Genomic DNA, 24,391 nt, shown 5'->3' on the forward strand with positions numbered 1-24,391 from the left:
AATGGTTTTTAATGTCATGGAACGAAAATAACGTTACTTATATTCACATTAGGGAGCCATTGTTTAAAGATGACTTCTTCCACCATTTTTGGTCTCACAAAACACAGAAACTGGTTTTTTAAATAGGAAATCAATATACTGTAACTCCAGTCCATCTTCTAGCAAACGTGTCGCGTTAAAATGTGGATTTATTTTTGGAAGTGCAGTTGACGTTTGCACTGCATTGTAAGGAAAACAAATATTTCCTTCTGCATCAAGTAAATCTGTCAGAATAATCAAAAAAATACAGAAAACAAAACCCAGAAGCATTTTCAGTGTCGTCGTCAGAACTCAGTTAAACTCCGAGTTCATCCTGGAAACACCTGCAGTGGATTTGTGATCTCTGAATGAACCGACTCCGATGCTTCGCTCAGACTCCCGTCATTGATTTTTTTTTTTTTTTTTTTAATTGAATGGAGGAAGGCGGGTCGGCTCCTCCCGGGAGTTGGGGTAATCCTCGTGCTAACAGACTCTGTCTGCTCTCTTGTGTTTCAGGGCTTAATTGTACTCTGTTGTTAGAGAGTGAGTCTCCTCTCTCAGATGTCGTCGCTCGCTGTCGTGTCTCCTGTTCTGTGTGCTCTGCAGTGTTTTCTGTTTGAAGTCGGCCTCCACCTCTCATGGTTTCACCGTGTCGGAATGAGTCTGTCTGTGCAGTGTGAACTTTGACCCAGACTTTGAACGTAGCGGCTGTTTTTTTTTTTTTTTTTGTATTTGTTGTCTCAAATACAGCTCCGCTCTGTATTTGAATGTGAGTTTGCATCTTCCGCCCTGTTTCCTGGACATTCAGTGGTTGTTATGGAGCAACTGGAGGTTGAAAGTTGCTGCAGTGCTTAAAGGGCTGGGTACCCACCACCAACCACGTCACCAAGAGCATGCATTTGTGGGATGAGCAAATGAGTAAAATAGTAAAAACAATAAAATGTCATTTGAAATATCAGAAGAGGATGAAAACTAAATCACAAAAAGACAGCAGAGATGTCTGATTTCACACTGAAGCATCACGCATTCCCAGTATTGTTATAGAGCAAATGTTAAGTAAATTTTTTTTAATTGTTTCATGCATGAGAGTAGAGTCCAGTTTTATTTCCTAGGTTTATGTTTGGGGCTTTCATTTTTCCTGTGAAGCCAAAATTCTTAAAAAAAAAAAAAAGAATGTAACTGTAAATTTGCTGAATAATAAACATAATTCACAAGAACATTATTGCAGGTTATTAATATCTCATGCATAACTTTATCGTTGTGAGTATTTTTATGAGGAGCAACTTCTCTTTAAGTCTTCTGTTAGTTTTCACTGAAGTCAGAATATGTTTCATCGTCACTAATTCAAATTTTATAAATATCATCACGTTTCCACAATGTTTGACAGCATCAAAATTTTAACATTTTGTCATTCAGTTCAGTTTTATTTGTAAAGCATCAAATACAATGCAGTCATCCGATGACTTATTCAAGTCTGTTTTATTTAAAAATAAATACTATTTTTTCTGTTACTCCACAATATTTATTGTAGATTTAGCTGAATTAGATGTCCATTTATATTATTATAAGCACCAAAGCATCAATACACCAGATGTTCCTCAGATTTGAAGAGATTTAGTTTTTAATTGGAAATCAGGAGGTTCTTCTGTCGTTCTCTGGATCACAGTGAGCGCACGCCGGTGCAGATACCCAGCCCCCCAAGTGCTTTCCATCAGTGAGAGCCTGTCCTCCTCAGATGATCCTCACGCCTCCCTGTCTTCGTTCTCTGTCTGAAGCGGCCACCGGGTCCCAGCGCCTGACCCCCCGGTGTGTGTTTGCTCCTCAGACGTGGGCTACCCCCTGTCCCGGCCGGTCCCGGAGGAGGAGCGGCCGTTCAGCGAGGAGCTGCTGCACGGCGTGGTGAGGAGCATCCAGAGGAACGACGTGAGCAGACCCATGGCGCAGCTGCTGCAGCTGCTGGGACAGACGCTCGGCGTCAAACGGCAAAGGTTAGCAACACCCAGCGTGGGAATCCACACTTTAAACTATTATCAGATGTTAAATCTCAGTTTTGGTTCTGATCCAACCAGTCTGTCCATTCATTATCATTTTGACTGAAAATATACTTAGTTAAACATGTCGTAGGCAGGATTTTGCTAGTCAGTGCTAATTTTTCTGTGTTTTCTTTGGATTAAATGTTAGAGTATCCATTGATAATCCTTTAGCGGTGTAGTATAATTGCACTACCGCGAGGGCGCAGGGTTTCCAACTGTCTCTGTTCTGAGCTGAAAAGGATTCTCGACCACGCCAGGTATTTTTGACCAATCAGAAGAGCCCCTGAGGCTCTATCCTGATTGGTCGAAGGGCGGCGCTTCATCCTTCATCACGATTGGTTGTAAAACTCTGCTTCTCGTGAACGCACATGAGGAAGCTGGATAAACCCTCATGAGCACAACTTGTAGTTATGGTATAGCATTGAAAACTCACCTCAGAGTCGGACATCGCTGCAAAAGTCGTCCTGCTCGTCGTCGTAAAGCCGTTGAGTGCTTGAGTGTTTTGATACCGGCAGGCATTGTGTCGCGTTCGCGCGCACGTTCTTGTGGGAGGGGCTTAACTTGCGTAAGGGCGTGATGTCAGAGAAAACAGGACAGGAGGGCCTGTGCTGGGTTTCAAATCGCCATCTTGCTTAGGTAATCCTGCCTACGGCACCTTTAATGCAGTTCACTTTATTGTTCTTCATGAAAATTGCAGTTTTGTTTGGAAATGATGAAAAAAAATCTGCTTGTTTGACTCTTCGTCTCAGGAGTCTGTACAGAGACATCCTCTTCCTCTCCCTGGTGGCTCTGGGAAAAGACAACATTGACATTGGTGAGTCGTACCTTCTTATTTTAATGATTTATGTCTTATTGGAATATTGTTTTTACAATTCTTCACATTTAGTTTTTTGTGTTTATTGAATTTTTTAAAAATATTGTATTTATACATTGGCATGCAATGTTGTCTAATTTTGACATTTTAAAGAAGATTTAAAGAAAATGTGTGCAGAGAGAGGAGAAGAGCGTACAGGAGAGAGACTCACCAAGTCGACATGCAGAGCTCACATAGAATGTGTGGAAAACATCACTGCATCAACACACTCAGTTTGGTGTGTTTGCGTTCATAAATATGGGCTCAAATGTTCCCGAGGGCACAGAATACTTCTGCTCATGTTTTTATGTGTAGAATTTGTTTATGACAAACACATCGAAGAGGTCTGACTTTAAAGACGAAGAGACAGTTCGAGTGTGAAATTGGGACAGTTTATTCTCGATAACACGTCCGCCTCCTCGTCTTCCCTCAGACGCCTTCGATCGCGAGTACAAGTTAGCGTACGACCGCCTCACGCCGAACCTGGTGAAGCTGACCCACAACTGTGACCGGCCGCCGAGCACGGGGGTCATGGAGTGTCGCAGGACGTTCGGAGAGCCTTACCTGTGAAGCGGCGCTCGCCGCGGCTTTCGGAGCAGCTCAGGAAACTGCCGGGACGACGGCGAGCAGCAGCCGGACGGAGGCACAGGCAACGGCGACGGCCTCAATGTAGCCCGGACTTTTAATCTCTGAGAGAGACGACGGAAAACACGACCGGCCACCAACCCCGCTCCACCCTCATCCCCCCGTCTCTCTGAACATCCTGTGAAAACTATACAAATATACTGTAAATACAAAGCAGAGGATTTCTCTTTTTTTTTTTTTTATTGCAACATTTATATTGTCATACATCATATGAAGACTAATATTAGCGGTATTTTAACTTGAACTCTATTTATACAGACTCAGCTTTATTTATTGTCGCGTCCTTCGGTTGTGTGTGATGTTCCTCCTGTGGTCGTCTCCACGTCGCTGCTCATGTGGAAAAGTAGCAGTAAGTGCTCAGTGTGCGCTTTAAACTAAAAGCTTTCTGTTTGTTCTCACTCAAAACATCAAAATGTGAAAAAGACTGAAGCAGGAAGTCAAAGGAATCACTTGTTGGATCAGTAATACCAAATATGAGCGACTTGCAGAAGATTTTAAAACAGTGGTGGGTGTGGACACATATAAGACCCAAACATGGATTTCCTTCATTTTTTAAGTATCCAGAGGTTAAAATCCACTCTGGAACAAAAACACCTGTGTCAGCTCATGTAGAACAGAGTAGAAACACTTTATTAATCCCAGAGGGAAATGATCAATTTAGGTTTTTCTTGCTTCTTGTATTTTCTGGAAAGTGCTTCCATCATTTAATACAGTAAATGTGAGCTTGAATATCCACTGCCACCAGCTACAGACGGTAAAAATTCAGACCTTCAAAAGGATTATTTTACTGGTTGCGTCATCTTTTCTTGTCCAGTATCAGCCTCGGCTTGCTCCTCTGTTGAAGCTCGTTGTAGCTGTTGGTGTTTTAAATCAGATAAAAGTAAAAATAAGTGAATTGAAGACCGCTGACCCGTTTCTTTCCCCAATATAATTTTAAATCATTGTTCTGTTAGAAACTAATGCAGTATTAAAGAATTAGTTTTTCATCTTTATACTCAAACTGGAACAAACATATGATCTTCTTGTTTTGGGGTTTTATCTCAGTTGAGAGGTTAAGAAAGAAGAGATTATGAAGAGTTTGGCCTACATATGAAGAAGCTTTGGAACAAATCTTTAAATCACCGCACAAACACATTTTTCTGAAAGACTCTAAAATAACATGACTGTAAAAAGGCAACGAGGTTTGTTGTTTCGTAGTCTGGAAAAACCTGAACGGAATAATACGTAATTGTCACAGTCAAACCACCAAACCAGAAGATTGACACAGCAGATTCTGACAAAACAGGTGATATTCAATAAAATCCAAAAGGGACTCACTACTGCCACCTACTGCTCAGACATGGGATTAGATCAGTCTTACACACTTGAAGCACTCTAAATCAAAATTAAAAAAAAAAATCTTTATTTACATAAACTTTGGATTTCTGTTATAATAATCATTTGGTATTTAAATACATTGCTATAAATATTAAGAATATTTAGATTTTGTCTGGTTGTGATACGACCTTATTTCTACTTGACGAAACAGGATTCCTGACGGAAAAGCTGCAAACATTTGAATTTAAATCATTGATCTTGTTGCCAAAAGCAGCTCAAAGAAGCATTTCTACCTTAAACTCAGATTTACATCAGTGGCTCGATATGTGCTACTATGAGCCAATGTAAGGTTATAAATATATGAAATGTGCTTTTCACATGTATTTTAGTGTAAAAGTACGATTGTTACCTACTAAGGGTAATTAGTCTGTTTCACCAGAGTTCATTTTAACTTTAATTTTCATTTAGAGTTAAATGAAGCTGAAGATGCTTTGAAATCTGTTTTTTTTTGGACACATTCATCGTCTGGAAGGAGATGATGATGGAGGAGGGATGTGTTGAATCGTGGAGACCGTATGAGATTTTCCCGTCTGCACAGAACTGAGTTTTCACAGGATAACGGCGTGTGTGTGTGTTTGTATCACCACTCGTGACTTTCACATTTATAGAAATATGAATATGACTCGAACACCGACGCGATGGCGGACAGAGGGCCTGAACTGACCAAGGTCTCATGAGTGTCCGCCATGTTTGTGATTTTGAGGCAAAAGAAACCAAAACTGGAAACGTCAGCAAGTTGCACTTTGTTCTTGGGGGAAAAAAAAAAAAAAAAAGGTAATGTGAGAAAGATCTGGTGGATCAGCATTCATCTGTGAATTAATGTCGTGTTTGAAAAAAAAATTGTACAAAATGATTGAGAGATTTTGCAGAATCTGGGCCGTGCACGTTGCAGCGCGGCCTTTGTACAAATCACATTTTCTATCAGATTATTTGTGATTGCAGAGGCTCTTTTAGATGTATTAAAGGTTCTGCGCCGCGAGCAGATCCACAGGACTGTTGACATGTAAATAAAATCATGTACACTCTGACCACTGGCTTCACACGACTCTTCTTCTAAAAACCAAAACTACGTCAGTACGAGTTTCCTCTTTGGAGACTGAATCAACACAAGTAATAAATATTTTAATATTAGAATTATATATAAGGACGAGTCCGTGTGTCGACACGTTTTCCAACAAGTCGATCCCTGATGATCTGACGGCGTGACGGTGAAATGCTCGCCACCAAGCAAAAGGATAGCTTCGTTTCTTGATGCTGTTACTGTTTCACTGAACTCCTGTTTACTAATGACTGTTAAAAGATGGCTCAGCCTGTTACAATTGAAGATCTGCTTCCTGTTCCCTGAGCTAATTGTTCTCTTAAAAGTTACTGTTTCACTTAACTCCTGCTTACTGCTACATGTAAGCCTCTACCTCCAGGAGTAGCATTAGCATTTGTCTGCTGATAGTTCGCATTAGCGGTTTTAAATGAAGCAAACCTTGCAAACGGCTGGCTCCCGTCTACTGTGTGTGTTTATGGTTTATCGTGGTTGTTTCTTTATTTTGGAGCATCTTCCTCCTGCTCACTGATTTTGCTTCAGTAGGGAATCAGACATCAGTCTGATCCACGAAATCCAGCCGTTTGTCAATAAAACTTCACACATCTCTGCTTCACTGTTAAAAAAATAATTTATTGCAGCATGGAGTTCCATTTGAAGTATTGATATCTCTCATATCAATAATCCATATTTGCATCCACTTCAATCCAACACATTTAAACACGACAGAAACGTGACCAATGTGACGCCGCTCTGGGTTTCCTCCACAGCTAGACACACATGCACACACATAAAACCACACAGACACACACACACACACATACACACACACACACACACAGACATATACACAAATTCTCCAACTCTCCAACACAACTATGATGACATTTGTTTTGTTTTTTCCCACATAAAAACTTTTCACTGATCAAACACTAGTTTGGTGAAATACAGAGGAGACAGTTGAGGAACGAAGTGAAGTTGCATCGTGATGAGGAGCCGCCGCCAGTGACCTGGAACAGACAGTTCAAACCCTTCGTAATGACCAGCATCAGTTCGTAAAACAACACTTTTGTGGGTCCAGACATCTTTAACTGAAGCCTCTGATCAGAGAAACATTACAGCGAAGACAAACACCTCATCTCAGGAAACATTTCAGCACAGGATCCTTCACCAGGATCACTTTATCTAGGTTTCATTTGCAGTTTGTTTTCTCACTGATGTGCAGACTTTAACAGGAATCAATGCTGAAGTCCAGACGAGCCCCCTCCTGCTCTGGGTAAGGGTCCGCCAACTCCCTAGTGATGCATATAGATTTAAAAAAAGCTGAAAAAGGCTCTAATTAGGCCCATTTCATTGTTTTATTAGCAGTTGACTATTGAATTACCATGTATTATTGATTATTATGAAGTTTTAAACTATTAAACTAACCTCTCAGATGTCCCATAAGCACATTACTCTTATTATTAAAGAAAATCTTCACCACAAAACGTGTGATGAGAAGCTGCTGTAAAACAGTGAAAACAGAGCAGCTTCATCGGTCCCTCCTCACAACAGTGTTCGGATTTGTTTTGTTTTTTTTTAATTTTGGCTGCTATTAATCAAAGTCTTAGTCACATTTACAACCTCATTTTGCTGCTTATTTGTTGTTTTTTTATCCTTAAGTTTTTCAGTCAATGTTTGTACAAGTTTAACTTATAAAGGCTTTTTTCACTTATAAAGGTTTTGGAATGACTTATAGTCAGAAATCAGTTGAGTTACAAATGAGCCGTAAACCAAAAGTTACAAATTAAGCTTAGAAATTCATAGCTATCTTTAAGCAGTAATTTAAAAATTACTTCATTCACTAAAAACGTATCTTTTTTTTTATGTTCAAATCTTTCGTTTAAAATAATTTTCCGATATATTTCTTCAGTACATAATTTAATCCTGTTGAGGAAACCTGAAAATCTTGAGTAATAATCCAGCTGCCGTACAGACGCGAGGTGAAACGTAGCTCCGGGGGTGTGTGTGTGTCCTCCTGTGTGCGGACGCAGCGGTGCCTCAGATGGAGACGGGGCAGGTGAGGATGCGATCCTCCAGCAGCACGCTGAGGACCAGGAACACGAAGTACAGTACGAACATGGTGAGGCCCAGCATGCGGCTCATCTTCCAGCGGCAGGCGGCGATGGAGATGATGACGAAGAGCAGCATGAGGAAGAGCAGCACGATGGCGCAGAACAGGCCGTTGGAGCTGACGGCCACCGGCTCCCCGTTGTGGAACAGCATGTACATGAGCCAGGGGACGGGAAGCCTGAACCGTAGCGAGGAGGAAGAGCAAGAGGGTTTGAAGGAGCATTTGGAGCGTTTCCTCTCCGTGAAGACGGACACTCACCCCACCGTGATGTCGAAGATGTTGCTTCCCACCGAGCTGGACACGGCCATGTCTCCCAGGCCCTTCCGGGCCACGATGACGCTGGTGATCAGGTCGGGGATGGACGTCCCGGCCGCCAGGATGGTCAGACCCATGATCTCCTCCGAGATGCCCACCGTCTCCCCCACCTGCAGGAGTCCACAGAAACTCCTCAGCGGGCTTCTTTACATTTAAGTATTGACATGTAAACAACAAGGTCATGAGTCAAGGTGTGTGAGGAGCCCCTCCCCCACCTGATGGGCCCACCACACCATCAGGTAGGAGAACACTCCGATCCACAAGATGGAGCCGACGAAGGTGACGGCGAAGTATCTCCTGGACGCCTGAAAACACAAACAGGCTGTTGGTCTGGACGATGGAAGAGGAGCCGGTTGTCATGGCGACGGCGTGTTGCACCGACCAGGTTGCGCACGTCGGGCAGCGTGAGCCACAGCGGGAACACGATGGGCAGCAGGAACAGGTAGGTGGCCTGCTTCCGCCTGGTTTCGGGCCACTCCAGAGACAGGGGCTCATTCTCCTCCTCTTCCTCCTCCTTCTCCTCTTCCTCCTTGTTCTCAGCGTCGTCCTCTTCGTCGTCGTCGCTCCCGCCGGAGTCGCTGCTCTCCTCCTCGCTGCCCTCGCCGTCACTGCTGCCCCCCGAGCCCTCCGATGCCCCGTCTGCTGCCGCCTGCAGGAATTAAAAAAGGCTTGTTTTAATATTTTATACATTGTTTTGAATCAATTTAATTTGCATCAATGATGCGGTGAAGGTAAATTCAAGATGTATTATGACTTTGATTGATTAAACATTATTCAACTATTAATTAATTAATTTCCGTAAACATGTTTGTTTTTTGTTTGTTAACATTATAGTTTTATGGTATCATTTAAGTATTTTTGTTGCATTAGTTTTCGTAAAGAAACAAAATATCTTGAGATCAAATCTTATAACTGAACATTGTGTTGCTCATTATTTTCTCCTAAAGTTCAATAATCTGTAAAGCAGAGCTTCATTTCACACAGTTTGAACTATGCACCACATAAAGGAGGTGAGAAAGGAGACGTGACTCCATTCAGCTGCTTTCTGTCTGAGGACGTTACGTCTGCCGTCACTCTGCTTTGCACGCTTCGTCTCTCTGGGGTGCGGAAGCGGAAACATGAATCTTGGGCTAATTTATTCACGGCCATGAACACATTAACCTGGCCGCCAGCGGCTCGCCGGGCCTCTTGTTTCCCAGATGTCAAGTTGTGATTAAAAGGGAGTTTACTGTAGAGTCTGAGCAGGAAGCAGACGCCGGAGCACCTTCATGAGGTAAATCTGTTGAGGTGTGGTGGGTGGTCCGTCCACAGCTCAGTCCTCACATTAGAAACAAGAAAGAGGCGGTACTTCAGAAGAATGAAGGCCACCCGGCGCTCGACCTCTGTCAGTCAGAGCTGGGACCAACGCAGGAGGACAGGAAGGACCTGCAGCAGGGGGTGAGGGTCCGGAGCCCCGCCCCCCTCCCGTCCCTCATCCCTCTGCATTCAGCCCACAGAGCTCCAGTCGTCTTCAGCATCATCATCCTCGTACCTTTGACTCCTCCGGCTGCTCGGACGTCTTCTGAGGCGTCTCTTCAGTGTTTGGAGGCTGCGAGGTGGACGGCTCGGGAGCGGCGCCCCCCGCTGGTCCACCGGAGGAGGCAGCGGCAGCAGAGGGGGGCTGTTCGGACTTTGGTTTGTTATCGGCATCTGAAGGAAGACAGAGGAAGAAGATGAAGAAAAACGGTCTGCTTCTTGAAAGAGGGGCGTCACACAGCGTTCCTGTGTCTGTGACATGATATGAATTCATGAGTTTTCTGCTGTGGATGAAGAAGATAAAGAAGAATCTAACACACATAAACCTGCTAAGAATTGAAATGTGACATTATTTGCAGTGTTGAGTATCGTCAAACAACTCGGAGAACATCATGAAGCGTCTGTGGTTAGAGTGAATCATCCATTCATCCATATTCTACGCAGCTTCATCCGACTCCGTGTTTGATCCCAGCTGACCCCAGCTCAAGGCAAATTGACATTAACGTTTACAAACTGGCATTAACTTGAATATCTTCATTTTCTCTGAGGTCGGTGTTTATCATGTGGTGCGGGTTGAAGTGTCGGAGCGGCTGATTGGAGCGCACGCACACACACATCGTCCCATCTGCATGCTAATCCTCGGGGCTGATTGATTGGGGTTGTTGGAGGCCTCTCCAGGCTCCCCGCGGCCCCTCTCGGCCCCTCTCGGCCCCTCTCGGCCGCGCACCTCCAGCTCTGAAGCACCTCGTTACGGCACGGTGACGTACCAACACTCGGACTGAGAGTCTCTGCTGATTGTGGAGGGCGACGTCCTTCAAACCTCAAAGCCGTCTCTGATTAGCATCAGAAAAACCAGTGACCCACAAACCCTCTGTCTAAATGTGAGGGAATAATTCTCAGGAAAGACACAGATTATCTTTACTTCATTTATCGCAACTTTAACATCAGTGAAAAAAGCAAAGTTTCAGATTTTCTTCCTTCTGAAACCTGGATTTGAACATGGTTCCCTCAAACTCAGTATCACGACTTGACCCACAACTGAACAGTCATCTTTCTCCTCCTCTCGCCTCGGGTTGGGTTGGGCTGAGACACTTGCGCACCAGCGGTCGAGCTGAGGTGAGTATTTTAGACGAACGGCTGGAGGAATGTTCAGTATTTACATACGACTCACCTTCGGCGCTGTGGTGAAGTGACTTGCCCTGTTGTGCTCCCGTCACCGGCTCATTCAGAGGTTTTACTTTGTTTTTTGCTGCAATTAAGACAATTGATGCTTATATAACTGTGATGCCACCCAAAGGTTTTTGGTTTTTGGACTCATGACATGAACACAAACACATGCTGGCTGTTCTGCAGCAGAAACAACAAAGCACAGAAGTGAGAAAACTGTGAAAATTTTCTAATTTTCTAGTTTTTTTAGGTGAAGCGAGTTCTTTTTCATTGGCTCGGCAAAAACGTCAACAATTTTAAATTAACAGAGAAATAAATTAGGCATTGTTGATTTGAGTCCTTATTTTCTTGATTTTTTTAACATTGTAATCATGATCCAAAGAATGGCATTTTCTTTGCAACCAACAAGCCTTTTCTTTGATTTTCAATATCTTTTTTCAACATGACACACACATGAGTGGTAGAGATGATAGTTTAGTTTGGTCAAGTTCAGTTTTTTTAAATGATCTATTTTAAGTAACATGATCGGAGCTCAGCTTTCAAGGTAACTGATTACTGTTATGGCATTAGAAACACAGTTGCAGAGCTGCTTTCTCTATCGGGCCAAATCTTAATAGGTCTTAATGGCTACTATATCACTAAATTCCTGTTTTTACACTCCAGATGCATTAACTTGTATTTCTGAGAGCTGTCTGTGGCCCCTCGTCTGAAACACTTCTGAAACAAAACTGATGCATTTTCACTTGAAACACTGTCGTGTAGCCGAGGCCTGCAGGTTGATACTTTATCTCAACCCTTCTGCTGTTGATGCTTCTCTTACTTGTGAGACGTATCAACTTCAATCTTCCGCCGACTGACTGCTGTAACTGCAGCTGAGCTGAGAGAATCAGACTGTGCTGACGGCTCAGCTGACGTGTCTCTGCAACATGACTTCAACACAGCTGTGCACAATTAGTGCAACACGGCCAAGCGTTCACAGCGACGTCGCTTTTTGATCCTTCGATGTCGGCTCTTCCTATCGTTGTGAAGCAGAATTCACCAAGCGTTGGATTGTTCACCCGCTAATAGGGAACGCGAGCTGGGTTCAGACCGTCGTGAGACAGGTTAGTTTTATCCTACTGATGATGTGTTGTTGCAATACTAATCCTAAACATAGAGATCATTTAAACGAATGCAAAACATCTGCAAATAATCTGCTACTTTTTAGTGCTTTTTTTTTTTTTACATGTAACTAAGTAACACTATTTAGAGTTTGGAAGTTCTGAATCTTGACTAAGATAAGTTGCAATTTTAATCTTTCTCAAACAGAGTGGGATCTCAGTCTGTTTATGAAATTCAAAACGTCATGAACATTGTGTGAAATCTGAGCAATCTATCCGTGTGTTTAGGTTTAAGAAAGGGGCAGGTATCGTAAGATTTCCTTCTCCCTGCTCCGTTTCATGGTGGTGCACTGAGACGTGCTCGAATTTACAGTATTTTGCTTTGTTTGATCTGAGGCTGTGCACAGCCATGTGTGAAAGATATATATATATATAAAAGAACAGAAGTGCACACAAACAACCCAGTAATCACAGATTGTGACACAACAGCATGCTGCCATTCCAAATACAAACAGCCACTGAACGTAGAGATCACCACCACATATCAAGTCAGAACCGGACTGAACGCCACAAAACGCTGCCACAGTTCACTCATCTTACCTTTCCTCTGCAGCAGCCCTTCGCCTCTCACATCGCCATTAAAAGAGGTCTCTGATTGGCAGAGATGGACAGAAGATATCTGATGCTGAGAGTTTCTTTGACTAACATCGCTCTACAATAATCCCTTTCTTTACTCATGAACTTCACACCGAACCGAGGACGTCTGTTCAGATCTCACATCATCACACTTACTAACAGCACCATAAAGTGATTCCTGAACTACAGAGAACCTCAGAAGGAGCCCTGTGGTACCTCCAGACGTTTACAGCAGATAGCTTAAGATGTGTAAATTAAGAATCTGAGCTGTGATGAATTAATGCCAAATAAAATCTGAATCTCCAACCACAGATCACAAAAACACATGCGAGCAGCCAGGCCTGCTGCCTCTTACCTCTCCTGGCTTTCCTCGGACCGGGAGTTTTAATGTTCTCTCTAAGAGCTGCTTCTAGGAGGGAAGAACCACAGAGACTATTTCAACCCTTTGGCCATCAGACTTTTGTGGTGGTTTTTAGTAAAATCACCGGTTTTACCTTCAGAGGTTACATACAAACAACAAATACACTATTATGATCTTAATTAGGTCAAATACCAGGTATTTTCATGTTGAACTTAAAATCTGCAAAATCAAATCTTCACTTTGTCTTGTAGACCAAAGATGTTGAATCGTGGAGTCCAGCACATCTCATTTTATAGAGCCGTGTCGGAAATAACAGGTTACTGAATCCCAAACACCTTTTCCACTGACATGCACACAGCTAATGCACTGTTAGAATTACAGAAGGTTTCCGTGAGCTCGCTATGAGTTTTGTTGTGAATGAAAAAGTCTGCAAAGCTGTTTTCTGTCTCTGCCCTGCTCACTGTACCAGCTGTTGATAGATATATCATTTTATTTTAAAAAATCTTGGTCTAAAAAACAAAACAAAAAAATTGAAGTATTGTGCTGAACTACAATCAAAGGAACTGAAAACCAAAACAAACCATCAAGTTTGAAAATGATCCGTTTTGCTTGAGATGCTCAGATCTGTCAGTTGGGACGCTGTTGGCTCATATCTGTCCCAGAGGGCCGTCGCCCTGCAAGGTTTAACCGTCTCCTCCTTAATGAATCTCACTAATGAATCACCAGGCTCTGCAGAAAACACCTGTTGTGAACTCGTGTGTTAGAACAGAGGACATGTAGAGGAACGGCTGGTGTGTTACTCAACTCAGCGTTTACTCAGCATCATAATCGCTGGAACCTCGAGCACAAAGACACCAACAAGAAGAGTCTGTTGAAGTTTAAAGGGTCGATGCAGCAGCGATGATGAAGAGCTGGGACTGCGAGAGACACTGGATCTTATCCAGCTTTTATTAGCCTGTTTTGAAAAGCTGATTAAGGATCAGAGAGAGAGAGAGAGAGGGAGAGCGGCAGAGCGAGTGTGTGTCTGTGTGAGTGTGTGTGAGTACATGTGAGGGAGCAAGAGGGAGAGGGAGTGTGTGGAGAGAGAGAGAGAGAGTGAGGTGGCCCGGTGAGTGGAAGGACGAGCTGAAGGTCGATGTGGTTTCATCGCGCCACGCTGACTCAGAGGAGAGAACAGAGCTGAATCACGCTCTGCTCCACCGAGCATTTCATCGATTCCTCAACTGGTGAAAGAAATAAACCTGCCTTTCCTGCATTTTATATCTCAAATGAACAGGTTCCTAAATTGAAAAATCTTGCTCGTTCCACATATTAAGTAATAATTTGATTAATTTTAAGCCTTTTCAGCTTCGACCTTTCTTTGGATTCATTTCGCGATGCAGCGATAACATGAGACACTGTCTCTATCAGTTTACTGAAGAAAGGGACAAAAACACTCTGAAATTTCACTGGATGAATGTAACAAGACAATTTATGATTCATGCAATATTTACTGTTTACACTGTGAATACCTCAAACAGCAGCAAACATTATAGAGAAGCCAAAAGCTGGTGGACATGTGCAAATATAACTTGATAACGTCAGGGCAGGAAAAGTCCTGGTGCCCCTCTGTGATCTCTGGCAGCCCCTGAAGGGGTCCAGGAACTCAAGGTTGGAAGCCACTAGTGTCAGAAACCACCTCGTCAATGATTTTTTTATTGCTAATAAATTACTGGGAAGATTTAATTGACGGCATTTACTCATTGTTACGATCAACAGTGCTCCAGAAGCACTGATCTCAGTGCAGAAATACGCTGGTTACCTTCTCCCAGGGGGTCCAGGGTGTGGATCATCAGCTGGAAGATGGTGCTCCGCAGCGAGGTGTTGTGGAGGGAGGCGGAGCTGCCGCCTCGCTGCAGGACTGGACGCACCTGCAGGCCGGCGGACACCTGATCACACACCGTCTTCCCACTTTCAGGTGACACACAAGAAACTCCAGAAGCGGAACTCTGGCTTTTTGGACTTAAGGATCCTTATGTGCTAAACATTAATGCTATGATCCATTTTTGGTAATCATTTAAGTTTCTTGCTATCAGGTAACACAAAAGATGTGCCTCCTCGGGTTCAGTGTCATGAGGGCATAGATGCCAGGCTAGAGGAAGGTGCACATTCCTCTAGCACAGGGCTCTGCAGCCTTCACGACCAAAAGAGCCATATTTGTCACTTTCCGCCAAGTCAAATTGGTCTGGAGACGTAAAACACATTTAACCTTTAAAATGAGGCTAATGCAGCTTATTAAGTTTTGAATAATGTTTTGATGTGAATACAAAAACTATGTCTTTCATTGCATTTATTAAGTTTTAACTGCAGTTCACTATAGTGAATATTTCATTAGATTTAACCTATTTTTGTATCTGATTTTAACAATTTTGTTTCTATTTTCAAGCTATTTTTGTTGGCAATTTTAACACTTCAGCTGTTTTAACTAATTCACCTATTTTGACATATTTTTTTCCAAATGTTATTCATTTTCTTCTCAAAGAAATTTTAGACATTTCAGGTTTTTTAAACTGTTCGATCATTTTTTCCCTCCATCTCTTGTGGTTTTAGCTAATTTTTTTTCCAATTTTACTTGCACCTTTTTTGAATCCCTTTCAAATGAAGACAGGTGAATCATTCTGAATAGCACTGTGGTGCGATAATAAAAATAAGTTCAAAGTTGATCCACATTTCATGTTCTGAAAGCTCCGTGGAGCCACGGCAGAGGAACGAAAGAGCCACATGTGGCTTCAGAGCCACAGGTTGCAGACCCCTGCTCTGGCACTTAAATCAGTGCTGGTGTGAATATGTTTGGTGACTGTGTATGGTTTAATTTAAAAATGTATTTGGGTGTGGATATTTTCTCTTTTGGTGAAATGTTTTCAGATCTGTTTTCCTTGGAGATCGCTGGATTTAAGTCACACCTGTAGTCAGTCAGGCTGATTGAAGCTGCAGGATAAAGTGGGTGTGATTGCTGCATTCTGGGAGTGTGTGTGCGTGCGTGCGTGTGTGTGTGGCATATGAGAGGCGAGGCAGTGAGGAGAGCCGTTGTTTTCTTTTGCTTTATTAACCTCTTGGTTTTCTCTCTGCAGAAGACATTTTTTGGGGGGGGAGTTTGATTGACTGATCATTCTTGTCTTGCTATTTTTGATGTGGCCAAACAAATGTATTCCTTATTTTGAGAAAGCTTGGACTCACTTAAGTTTTTTTTTTTTTTTTCTATTCACACTGCCTTCCATCCTAGAGCATAACATCCAGATTCAGCTGTGTTTTCACGCAATGTTCACATTATGGACAAAGAAGACTGAGAGAGGTCTCTTTTCTTTTGATGGAGGAAGAGATTCACGCCACAATATCGCCTCCCGTTTACTGTGCGGTCCTGTTATTTCTCTCACTGCTGAGGAAAATCAATAATTCAGCCTCTTAGAATCAAGGTCATTCACAATTGGCCTCCTCTGAACCTCATGTGGCCTTGAATGACCACAATGAAAAACGTAAAAGAACCAGTGAAGCTACTTAAATAAACATCTTCCAAGAAATGATTCCAGTTTATGTGATTCAAATTGCATTGAGAATCAACAAAACAGAATAGAAATAAGAATAGTATTCTTCACATGCTTTACATTCCAGTCACTTTCAGCACTGAGAGAAATAGACAGTTCAGTCTTGACCAAGGGCACTTGGGAGTGTTCAGACCTGCTGGTCTGCAAGGTGTAGCAAAAAATGTGAACTCTGGACCTGAGAAAAACTCTTTTGTCCAGCTTTCATCAAGCAGAGTGCCCCAGTGTGTGTTTCTGGGTGTGTGTCTTCATTTTCATACCCTGAGTCTTGATTTGTCCTCTGGATCCGGTGCTTTGCCGCGCTGAGGCGTGCCGGGAGGCTGTGAGGCTTCTGGTTTGGGTTTTTCTTCAGGTTTTGGTGGAGGAGCTGCAGGAGCAGCGGAGGAGGCCGGAGCAGCAGCTGGAGGGGGAGGTGGAGGAGGAGGAGGAGGTGCTTCACTGTCCTGGAACGATAGTGGGCGCAAACGTTATTTCTGTGATGTTGATGGAAAAGGAGCAACCTCTGGGATTATATGATGGTGGGTTCCGGATGGATTAACTGGGAAAGAACAATCTGGCTTCTTAGAATAATAAATTAATCTGAATGTTGTTAAATTCACTTCCTACTGGGAAAATGTGATTTTTTTGAGGAGCTCCAAGAAGCAAATTTCACATCACTAAACATGGAAGCATCACTGGATCTGTGGGAGGAATCATAATTGATTTTTTAAAATTTATTACTCAATAAACACCAATGTCAACCACCTCTCAATCGTAATATAATCTGTTTGCCTTTTTCCCATAAAATTATCACGAACAAACCATTATGAGGACTTTCCCAGTATATTTATCAATCACAATAACAGCAGATAAAAAGCTTTTGATTGCTTGTTGTTGCCAGGTGAATAAGTGCAGTGCTGGTTTCACACCGGTGGTCCTGATCAGAAGCCCCAGTGTAATCCAGTAATCTAGTTAACAGTACCTCCTGCACCAGTTTCTCACTATCAGCAAAAAGCATATGACTAATCTTAAACCCTGAAGGGAATGAGTGGTTGCCTTGTCATAGCTTTATCATGTTTACGATGCTTCGCTCGAGCTGTTCTGAGGAAAGAAATGTCGAGCCGATCAATGCAGAGGAAAACTGACTTCAGTACTTCTGGGTAAATCTTCCTCCAAACAAAATGGGATTGATCCTCTGACTGAACTGAGTGTGTTACTGGTGCCTTCAAACCAGTTCAGTGTTCATGTAAACAGAACGATCGGATCTGCATCAATCTAAAGTGACCATGTAAACACAGCTCAGATGAAAGGGGGGCTCTGTGTGAACCGCAGCTGAAATGAGTTTGGCAGGCCTGTTTTGAATGAAACCCAGATTACTACAACACTTGTGTAGTGTCTGTGGTTAATGCTGGGATTCAAACCCAAGTACCCAAAACTCAAGGTGAAGTTCATCCTGATGTGTCTTTATTGGTTACTACCACTGCATAAAGCTGCTCCTCACATCTGTCGCCTAAACGCTCACACTCTTCCACCGATTCACTGAGCAGGAAAATGAAACAAAACATTAAGGGAGCCGGAAAGTTAATATTAATGTCTTCATGTACTAATTATCACGAGGTGATTTGGTTTTCTTTCAGACTTATTGGTGACTCGTTGATGGTATCTGCGTTTCTGTTTGGACCTCTCTCTCCATCTTATACCTTGTTCTTGAGATGGATAGAGAAGACACATGAATGAACGGTGAAAGATGTTTTGGAGAGGCACTGGATTGTGGTGAATTAACATTAAGTATGGGTTTGCGGATGTTGATGATTCAGACTAATTATTCTGCCCTTCTTCCACTCACACATGCAGATTGCAGACATGCTTCAGGTGAAGTGGACGACGAGTTCGTGGCGCTCGTGATGCAGAAACACAGCCCTGCATGTTGATTACAGACATCCGTCAGAGAGACATTCAGTCTGAGAGAAACGGGTGTTTTAAATTATTCCCTTGTTTCTCATTTGAAATAACTGTGAATGAGATGAGGTGTGTGTGTGTGTGTGCGTGTGTGTGTGTGTGTGTACAGTGGTATTTCAGAGTGACATTTCCATCGGTTGAGCGCTGTGTGCCACACCTGGAGTCCTTTCTGTTCACTGCCATCAAAGGATATCACACAAATACAGGCTGTCACCTGCTCAGACCCACAAATCAATGTCCCTCTTTCAGCGCGTCTGAGTCACAACTGTGTGGAGATGAAAGGATGGAAAACGCACCGCATGCAGACGCAACATCTGCACTGTTTAAACATCTGGATGCCGCCTGTGTTCATGTGGTGTTAACACATATTTCTCACACAAATTTAAAAAAAATGTGTCATGATACAGCTCTTCAGCTGAGCTGTACCTTATACTTGATCATCGATACAATTTTTAGCGGTTAAATTACTGTTACAACACATTAAACTTCACTGCGTTATTTAACGGTAACGTTCCATTTCAACCTGTTACACTGCATTATTTAGCAGTAGATTTTATTTACACATTTTGGTTGTCCTTTTACATCTTTTTGACCTTTAAATTACATATTTCAACAATAATATAGCTTTTTCCCATTAAATTAAACTTTATTTAGTCATTGTATTGCATTTTTGACAAGTTGGATGATCAAAATTTGACATTTTTCCTTCTGTCACATTTTTTTTTTATTTACTGTCTCATTAAATGCTGATATGTTAATTTTTCACCCACTACTACACACTTTTTAACAATGTAAAGTTTAAAAGCTGTGCCATCTTAAAGCTCTCTGGAATAGCTCACCTGTAGGGATACGTCAACATTTTGGCAAATTGACCCATTTAGCGCAATTCCTTAGTCATTTCGAACAGCATACTTACTTTTTTTGTGAGGGCGAGCTGTTGTTTATTCAGAGGCGAGTCGGGGAAGGTTTTCGGGACAGACACAATGGAGGTGAATGGTATTTTTGGTTCCCCTCATCAAACTCATCAAATACAAAATCCAACAACCCCAAAACACTTTGGTGGACACGTTATAATCCGCACATTCACTACGCTGTGAAATATTAATGCAAAATTACCAGATTGAGTTGTTTACGTGAAGATTGCTAAGACGGAACTACTTACTAAATATGGCGTCTGGGCGTAGTGATCTCAAAAGAAAAAGTAGTTCCCAGTATTTGCTTCAGTGTCGTAACGCTACAATATTATTTGTTGGTGCTTGTACTTGTAGTTACAATTTTTACCTGTCACATGACATTTTCACCTGTTAAATTACATTTTTGACCATTTTACAATGGTTATGTTCAATTTTTAACCTTTTATATTACTTTTTAACAATGATGGTACAGTTAAATTTTTACTTGGATTACTTTAAAAAATCTTTTTAACTTTCACGTTACATTTCTAAACGTTAGATAAAACCGATCGTGTTACATCTCAGCCTTAGTTGTTACATTAAACCTTTCAACTAACACATTAAATCACACTATTACAGTGAATAGAGTATTTTACGAGTTAAATCATTTTTTTTTACTCTTAATTTTCTGTTATTGACTTTGTGAGTGAATACATGTGTGTCGTGGAGTGTATTATCGTGGACAAAAAGCAGGTTTTTAAAACTTTGAAAGGGCTCCAGTTCATCACATGGCTAATGAACAAAAAAAAACAAAAAAAAAACAAAAAAAAAGAACATCTCCAAGACGTCAGTCAGCCTGAATGACTAACAAGCAAGACAAAAATGCCTCCACGGGGAACCTCACTGGGTCTGGAGTCTGAACACACTGGCAGATCGATGGAAGGAAAACAAAACAAAGATGTGCGGAGGCCGGCGCTCGGCAGTCGAGGCATAATTACAGTGTTTTGGTAGACAGGAACAGACGGACGAGAACAGAGGGAGGAAGCTTCCTGTGACTAGGATGACTGTGGCTGTTTCCAGAACTCTTCAGTGCACGCATAGGAGAACATGCAAACTCCACTCGGGCCGCTCGATTTTAATCGCACATGCAATAGAATCAAGAACTGCAGTTACAAAGTGTGTTGCGATGAACATACGTTGAGGGAGATCATGTTAGGTGTTCTTTCTCATTTGGGTGAAATTATAAGGAGATAAAAGTGGACCACATGCTGGCTTCTTGTTTTTGATCTTTTCTTTTGCTTTCAGATTTGGTGTGATATGGAAATAAAGAAGCCTGTTGTGCAGCAGGGCTCCATCTGACTCACCAGATGTGTTAACATGCAGAGCCTGAAAGCAAAATACATGAAAACTTCTCATTTACTGCAGCTCAGGCAGCATTTGGCAGTATTATGCTGCAAATGTTTTTATATTTCTGATGCAAATGAATTTCTGATATACTGTTGCCTGAACTCCACATCGGAAGTCCAGATTTGAACCATGGTCTTGTTGATCTCGAGCTCAAGCCACGACACCATGACGCCCGCTTTATCAAGCCCCGCTGAAGAAACAGGGCTCAAAACAACCGACATCTTCAGTCTGCGAACAGCTTATTTGTGTCCGACCAGGAAGCTGACTGACCTTCTCGGGCTCCTCTGCCGTCCACACCTTGACGATACTCATGTGCTTGTTGATCTGCGTCTTGACCACCTGCTCGATCTGACTGTTGAACTTCATGAAGCCCACGTAGCTGACGTAGCCCAGCACCAGCATGACGCTCTCCCACCACAGGATCACGTTGTCCAGGAAGAAGATGATGAGCATGATGAGGTCCAGGATGTAGAAGGTCACGTCCCTGAACAGGGGCCACCAGGTGAGGTGCAGCATCTCCCTGGAGAAGATGGCGCACATGCCGATCACGAACAGGATGTTGAAGACCGCCGAGCCCACGATGGTGCCGATGCCCACGTTGCTGTGGGAGATGAAGACGCCGATCAGCGAGGTGAAGAGCTCGGGCGCCGAGCCGCCGGCCGCCATGAAGGTGGCCCCGGCCACGTCGTCGGAGATCTCCAGCTTGTTGGTGATGACCTCCAGCGCCGGCACGAAGAACTCGTCGCAGACGATGGCCAGGGCCACGAACATGTAGGTCATGCCCAGAACGTGCAGGACCACCCAGCCCTGCTGCCGCTGCTCCACCGAGAACAGGTCCTGAGGGTACTCGCCCTTCCTGTGCGGGGGCGGCGGAGGGGCGCGGGTGGTTGGAGGAGGGGGCGTCGGAGGCGGTTTGGGAGGCTGGGGATCCACATAGATGCACTGCTCGATGTCCGTCCTGTTGACGATTATCACAAGAGGAGGTCTGGTGCTCTGAGGTGAGACCTCCACCTCCACCTCCACCCCCACCTCCGCCTCCTCCTGCGTTTCATTGGTAGCCATCACCTCCCGGATGTTGACCTCCATGCTGCCGCCGTTGCCAGTCTGGGCGGAGGCTGGCGGCTCCGACAGCCTGGCCCTCAGAGACAGCGTGTAGACGAAGCACAGCAGCACACCTGAGATGAAGAAGGCGACGCGGCCGCGCCGGAGTCTCCTCCTCGGAGGCGAGTGCACGTTCATTGTCTCGACCCTGGAAAGCTCCAAGTTATGTCAGATGCATTGCTATTCCCCGATGGAGCCCGTGCTGCTATGTGGCAGGAGGACGCCCCTGACGGAGAAGAGACGCGCGCACGGAGAGGCTTTCATGCTTCACAGCGGACGGCTTCAACCCACGCCAGCCTGAAAAACACAGAATACAAGCACATTTAAATCAAAAGGCATCATCACAAATGTGCGTTACCATCCTCTGTGTGTGCATACTTCCAGTCTAAGAAGTGTGTGTGTGTGTGTGTTCTGTGTGTGTGTGATGGAGGATGCAGACAGCCACCTGTTACTATGGCTACATAATCACTCAGGCTTTGCACAAAATAGGAGACCACTGAAAAAACGTCAAACATGCAGCAAAAGGAAAGAAAACCCATGAAAACATGAAAATCAAGCGATTTATGTTTTTTTTTTTTTTTTTTTTATATAAACACTTATTTCAGCAAGAGCGCGCCCACGGAGGAGCGTGCTGAAAAGCACGCACGGTCTATGGTATTAAAAAATAATTTATTAAGCAATTAAGGGTTTTAATTTTTTTTTTTCTCCTTGTTTTAACAAACATTGAATTCACGAGTGAAACGAGCCGGGTGAGATTTGATGGTGGAGAAAGTGAAGGCGGTGAAGGATGAGAGGAAAGCTCGTGAATGTTGACATTAAAAAATGATTTAACGAAGTGAAAAATGTTCCAAAAGGTGATGAAATGAGTGAAGTGGCGGCGCGGGTTACCTGTAGCTGCGGCGGTGTGCTCCTCCGCGCGCTCCCTCTATCTCTCTCTCTCTCCGCGCGCGCGCCGCCGTGCGTCCGTTTGCCTCCAGCTGTGCGCGAGACACGCAGAGATGCTGACTCCGGTTTTCGCGGAGCTACAAGGGCGCGCCGCATGTCGGGGCTCGAGCGCGGATCAGCATAATGCCGCTAAGAGGATTATGGGAGAAACACCTCTCACCTTCCCGCTCACACATAGCGCTGTTATCAATACGCCAACATTCACACGAGCCGCGCGGAGAGAGAACACAGAAACCCTCCGAACGAGGCGGTCAGGGAGGAGTCACTACACTACAAAAAAAAAAAAAAAAGTAATAATAATAATAATTTTATGACATACTTTTCAATTTCGGGATGTGTTGTGTGCAGAGTAGACACTGCACTTTTAATTCCAATAGTGTTCCTTTCACAAATAACGACTCTAACAATAGTTTGCTGTAGATAATCCATTATTATTAGTAACAATACAGATTATAATTGAACTTGAAGCATCATATTGTGCACGTGGAAAAAAATACTCAAGTAAAAAAGTAGTAAAAGTAGAGATACTTGTGTAAAGAAAAAAAGTGGAAGAACTGGGTTAAACGTTTTAGTTTTATTAAAAGGTAAACGTCTCAGAAATGTCCTCAAGAACAAAGCATATAAGATTCTCTTGCTCCCTCCATGATCAATGATCCACAAGCTTTTTCTTGAGGCATCTGGAGTTAAAAGTAAAACATAGTTTCTTAGTTTGTCAGCATGAGACAACCGTGATTTAATCATTTTCAACACACATCAGTGATTTTTTTTTAATAGCTTTGAAGTAGAAATAAAGCAAAAATACTTCTGAAGCACACACTGTCTTTTTAAGTTTTTGTGGATTCAACAGTTTAATCATTAATGACACAGATCGGGATTTAACTTCCATCATAACTTTGAGATAGACACCAAATTCTATTCAAATCTTTTTCCTTCTTTAAACGACTACTATTGAATTTGAATTGAACTGGACTTCTGCACCGCCCTTCACTGTAACTCTGAATCTTCTGGAGCTTAGATCAAGTTCAAAAGTAACAAACTGCACAGAGCCTCTCTGTGTACTGATTCCATCTTTTACTGACGTCTTAACATGTGTAGAACATTTCTTTGATAGTTTTTCTATTTACTGTAAATTATATCCCAGGATTAATAAAGTAATAATTTGCTCTGTGTATGTGTGTGTGTGTGTGTGTGTGTGTGTGTGTGTGTGTGTGTGTGTGTGTGAGCGCAACTACCCGTTGCTTTTGTGCCCGAAGGCATTTCAAAATTGTATATTCTACTTCAACATGAATCATCAAACTCTTCATACTGGAGGATCTTATGTTTTCATACTTAAGTAAGTAATCTGAGTACTTTTGGGATC

General features: G+C 43.0%; 2 protein-coding genes across 2 annotated transcripts in view; one reads left to right on the forward strand and one right to left on the reverse strand.

Annotated features, from left to right (window-relative positions):
• LOC115386896 (C-myc promoter-binding protein-like) overlaps window positions 1–5,749 on the forward strand; it is an 86,356-nt gene extending 80,607 nt beyond the window's left edge. The window contains exons 32-35 of the mRNA XM_030089355.1: window positions 535–561; window positions 1,844–2,006; window positions 2,801–2,865; window positions 3,338–5,749. Coding sequence (XP_029945215.1) covers window positions 535–561; window positions 1,844–2,006; window positions 2,801–2,865; window positions 3,338–3,474 — 392 coding nt within the window. The 3' untranslated portion in view covers window positions 3,475–5,749. The remainder of the gene's footprint in view (window positions 1–534; window positions 562–1,843; window positions 2,007–2,800; window positions 2,866–3,337) is intronic.
• Window positions 5,750–8,002: 2,253 nt separating this feature from the next.
• On the reverse strand, window positions 8,003–22,266 carry LOC115386509 (sodium/potassium/calcium exchanger 1-like). The gene is made up of 11 exons (XM_030088848.1): window positions 21,256–22,266; window positions 17,008–17,190; window positions 14,971–15,079; window positions 13,164–13,217; window positions 12,773–12,823; window positions 11,077–11,154; window positions 9,922–10,079; window positions 8,773–9,039; window positions 8,606–8,695; window positions 8,334–8,500; window positions 8,003–8,252 (listed from the first exon to the last, which is right to left on the reverse strand). Exons 1-11 carry the CDS (start codon window positions 22,222–22,224, stop codon window positions 8,003–8,005), a joined length of 2,376 nt encoding a protein of 791 aa, XP_029944708.1. The 5' UTR covers window positions 22,225–22,266.
• Between the last annotated feature and the right edge of the window lie 2,125 nt (window positions 22,267–24,391).

Source organism: Salarias fasciatus, chromosome 1, assembly GCF_902148845.1.
Source record: "Salarias fasciatus chromosome 1, fSalaFa1.1, whole genome shotgun sequence".
NCBI lineage: Eukaryota > Metazoa > Chordata > Actinopteri > Blenniiformes > Blenniidae > Salarias > Salarias fasciatus.

Excerpts from the sequence above, each read along its gene's own strand:
- LOC115386509 (XM_030088848.1), bottom strand. The coding sequence starts at position 22,224 with ATGAACGTGCACTCGCCTCCGAGGAGGAGACTCCGGCGCGGCCGCGTC. Across the intron at positions 10,080-11,076 it reads ACTTCACCACAGCGCCGAAG|ATGCCGATAACAAACCAAAG; the intron begins GTGAGTCGTATG and ends GTCTTCCTTCAG. Across the intron at positions 9,040-9,921 it reads AGCAGCCGGAGGAGTCAAAG|GCGGCAGCAGACGGGGCATC; the intron begins GTACGAGGATGA and ends TAATTCCTGCAG.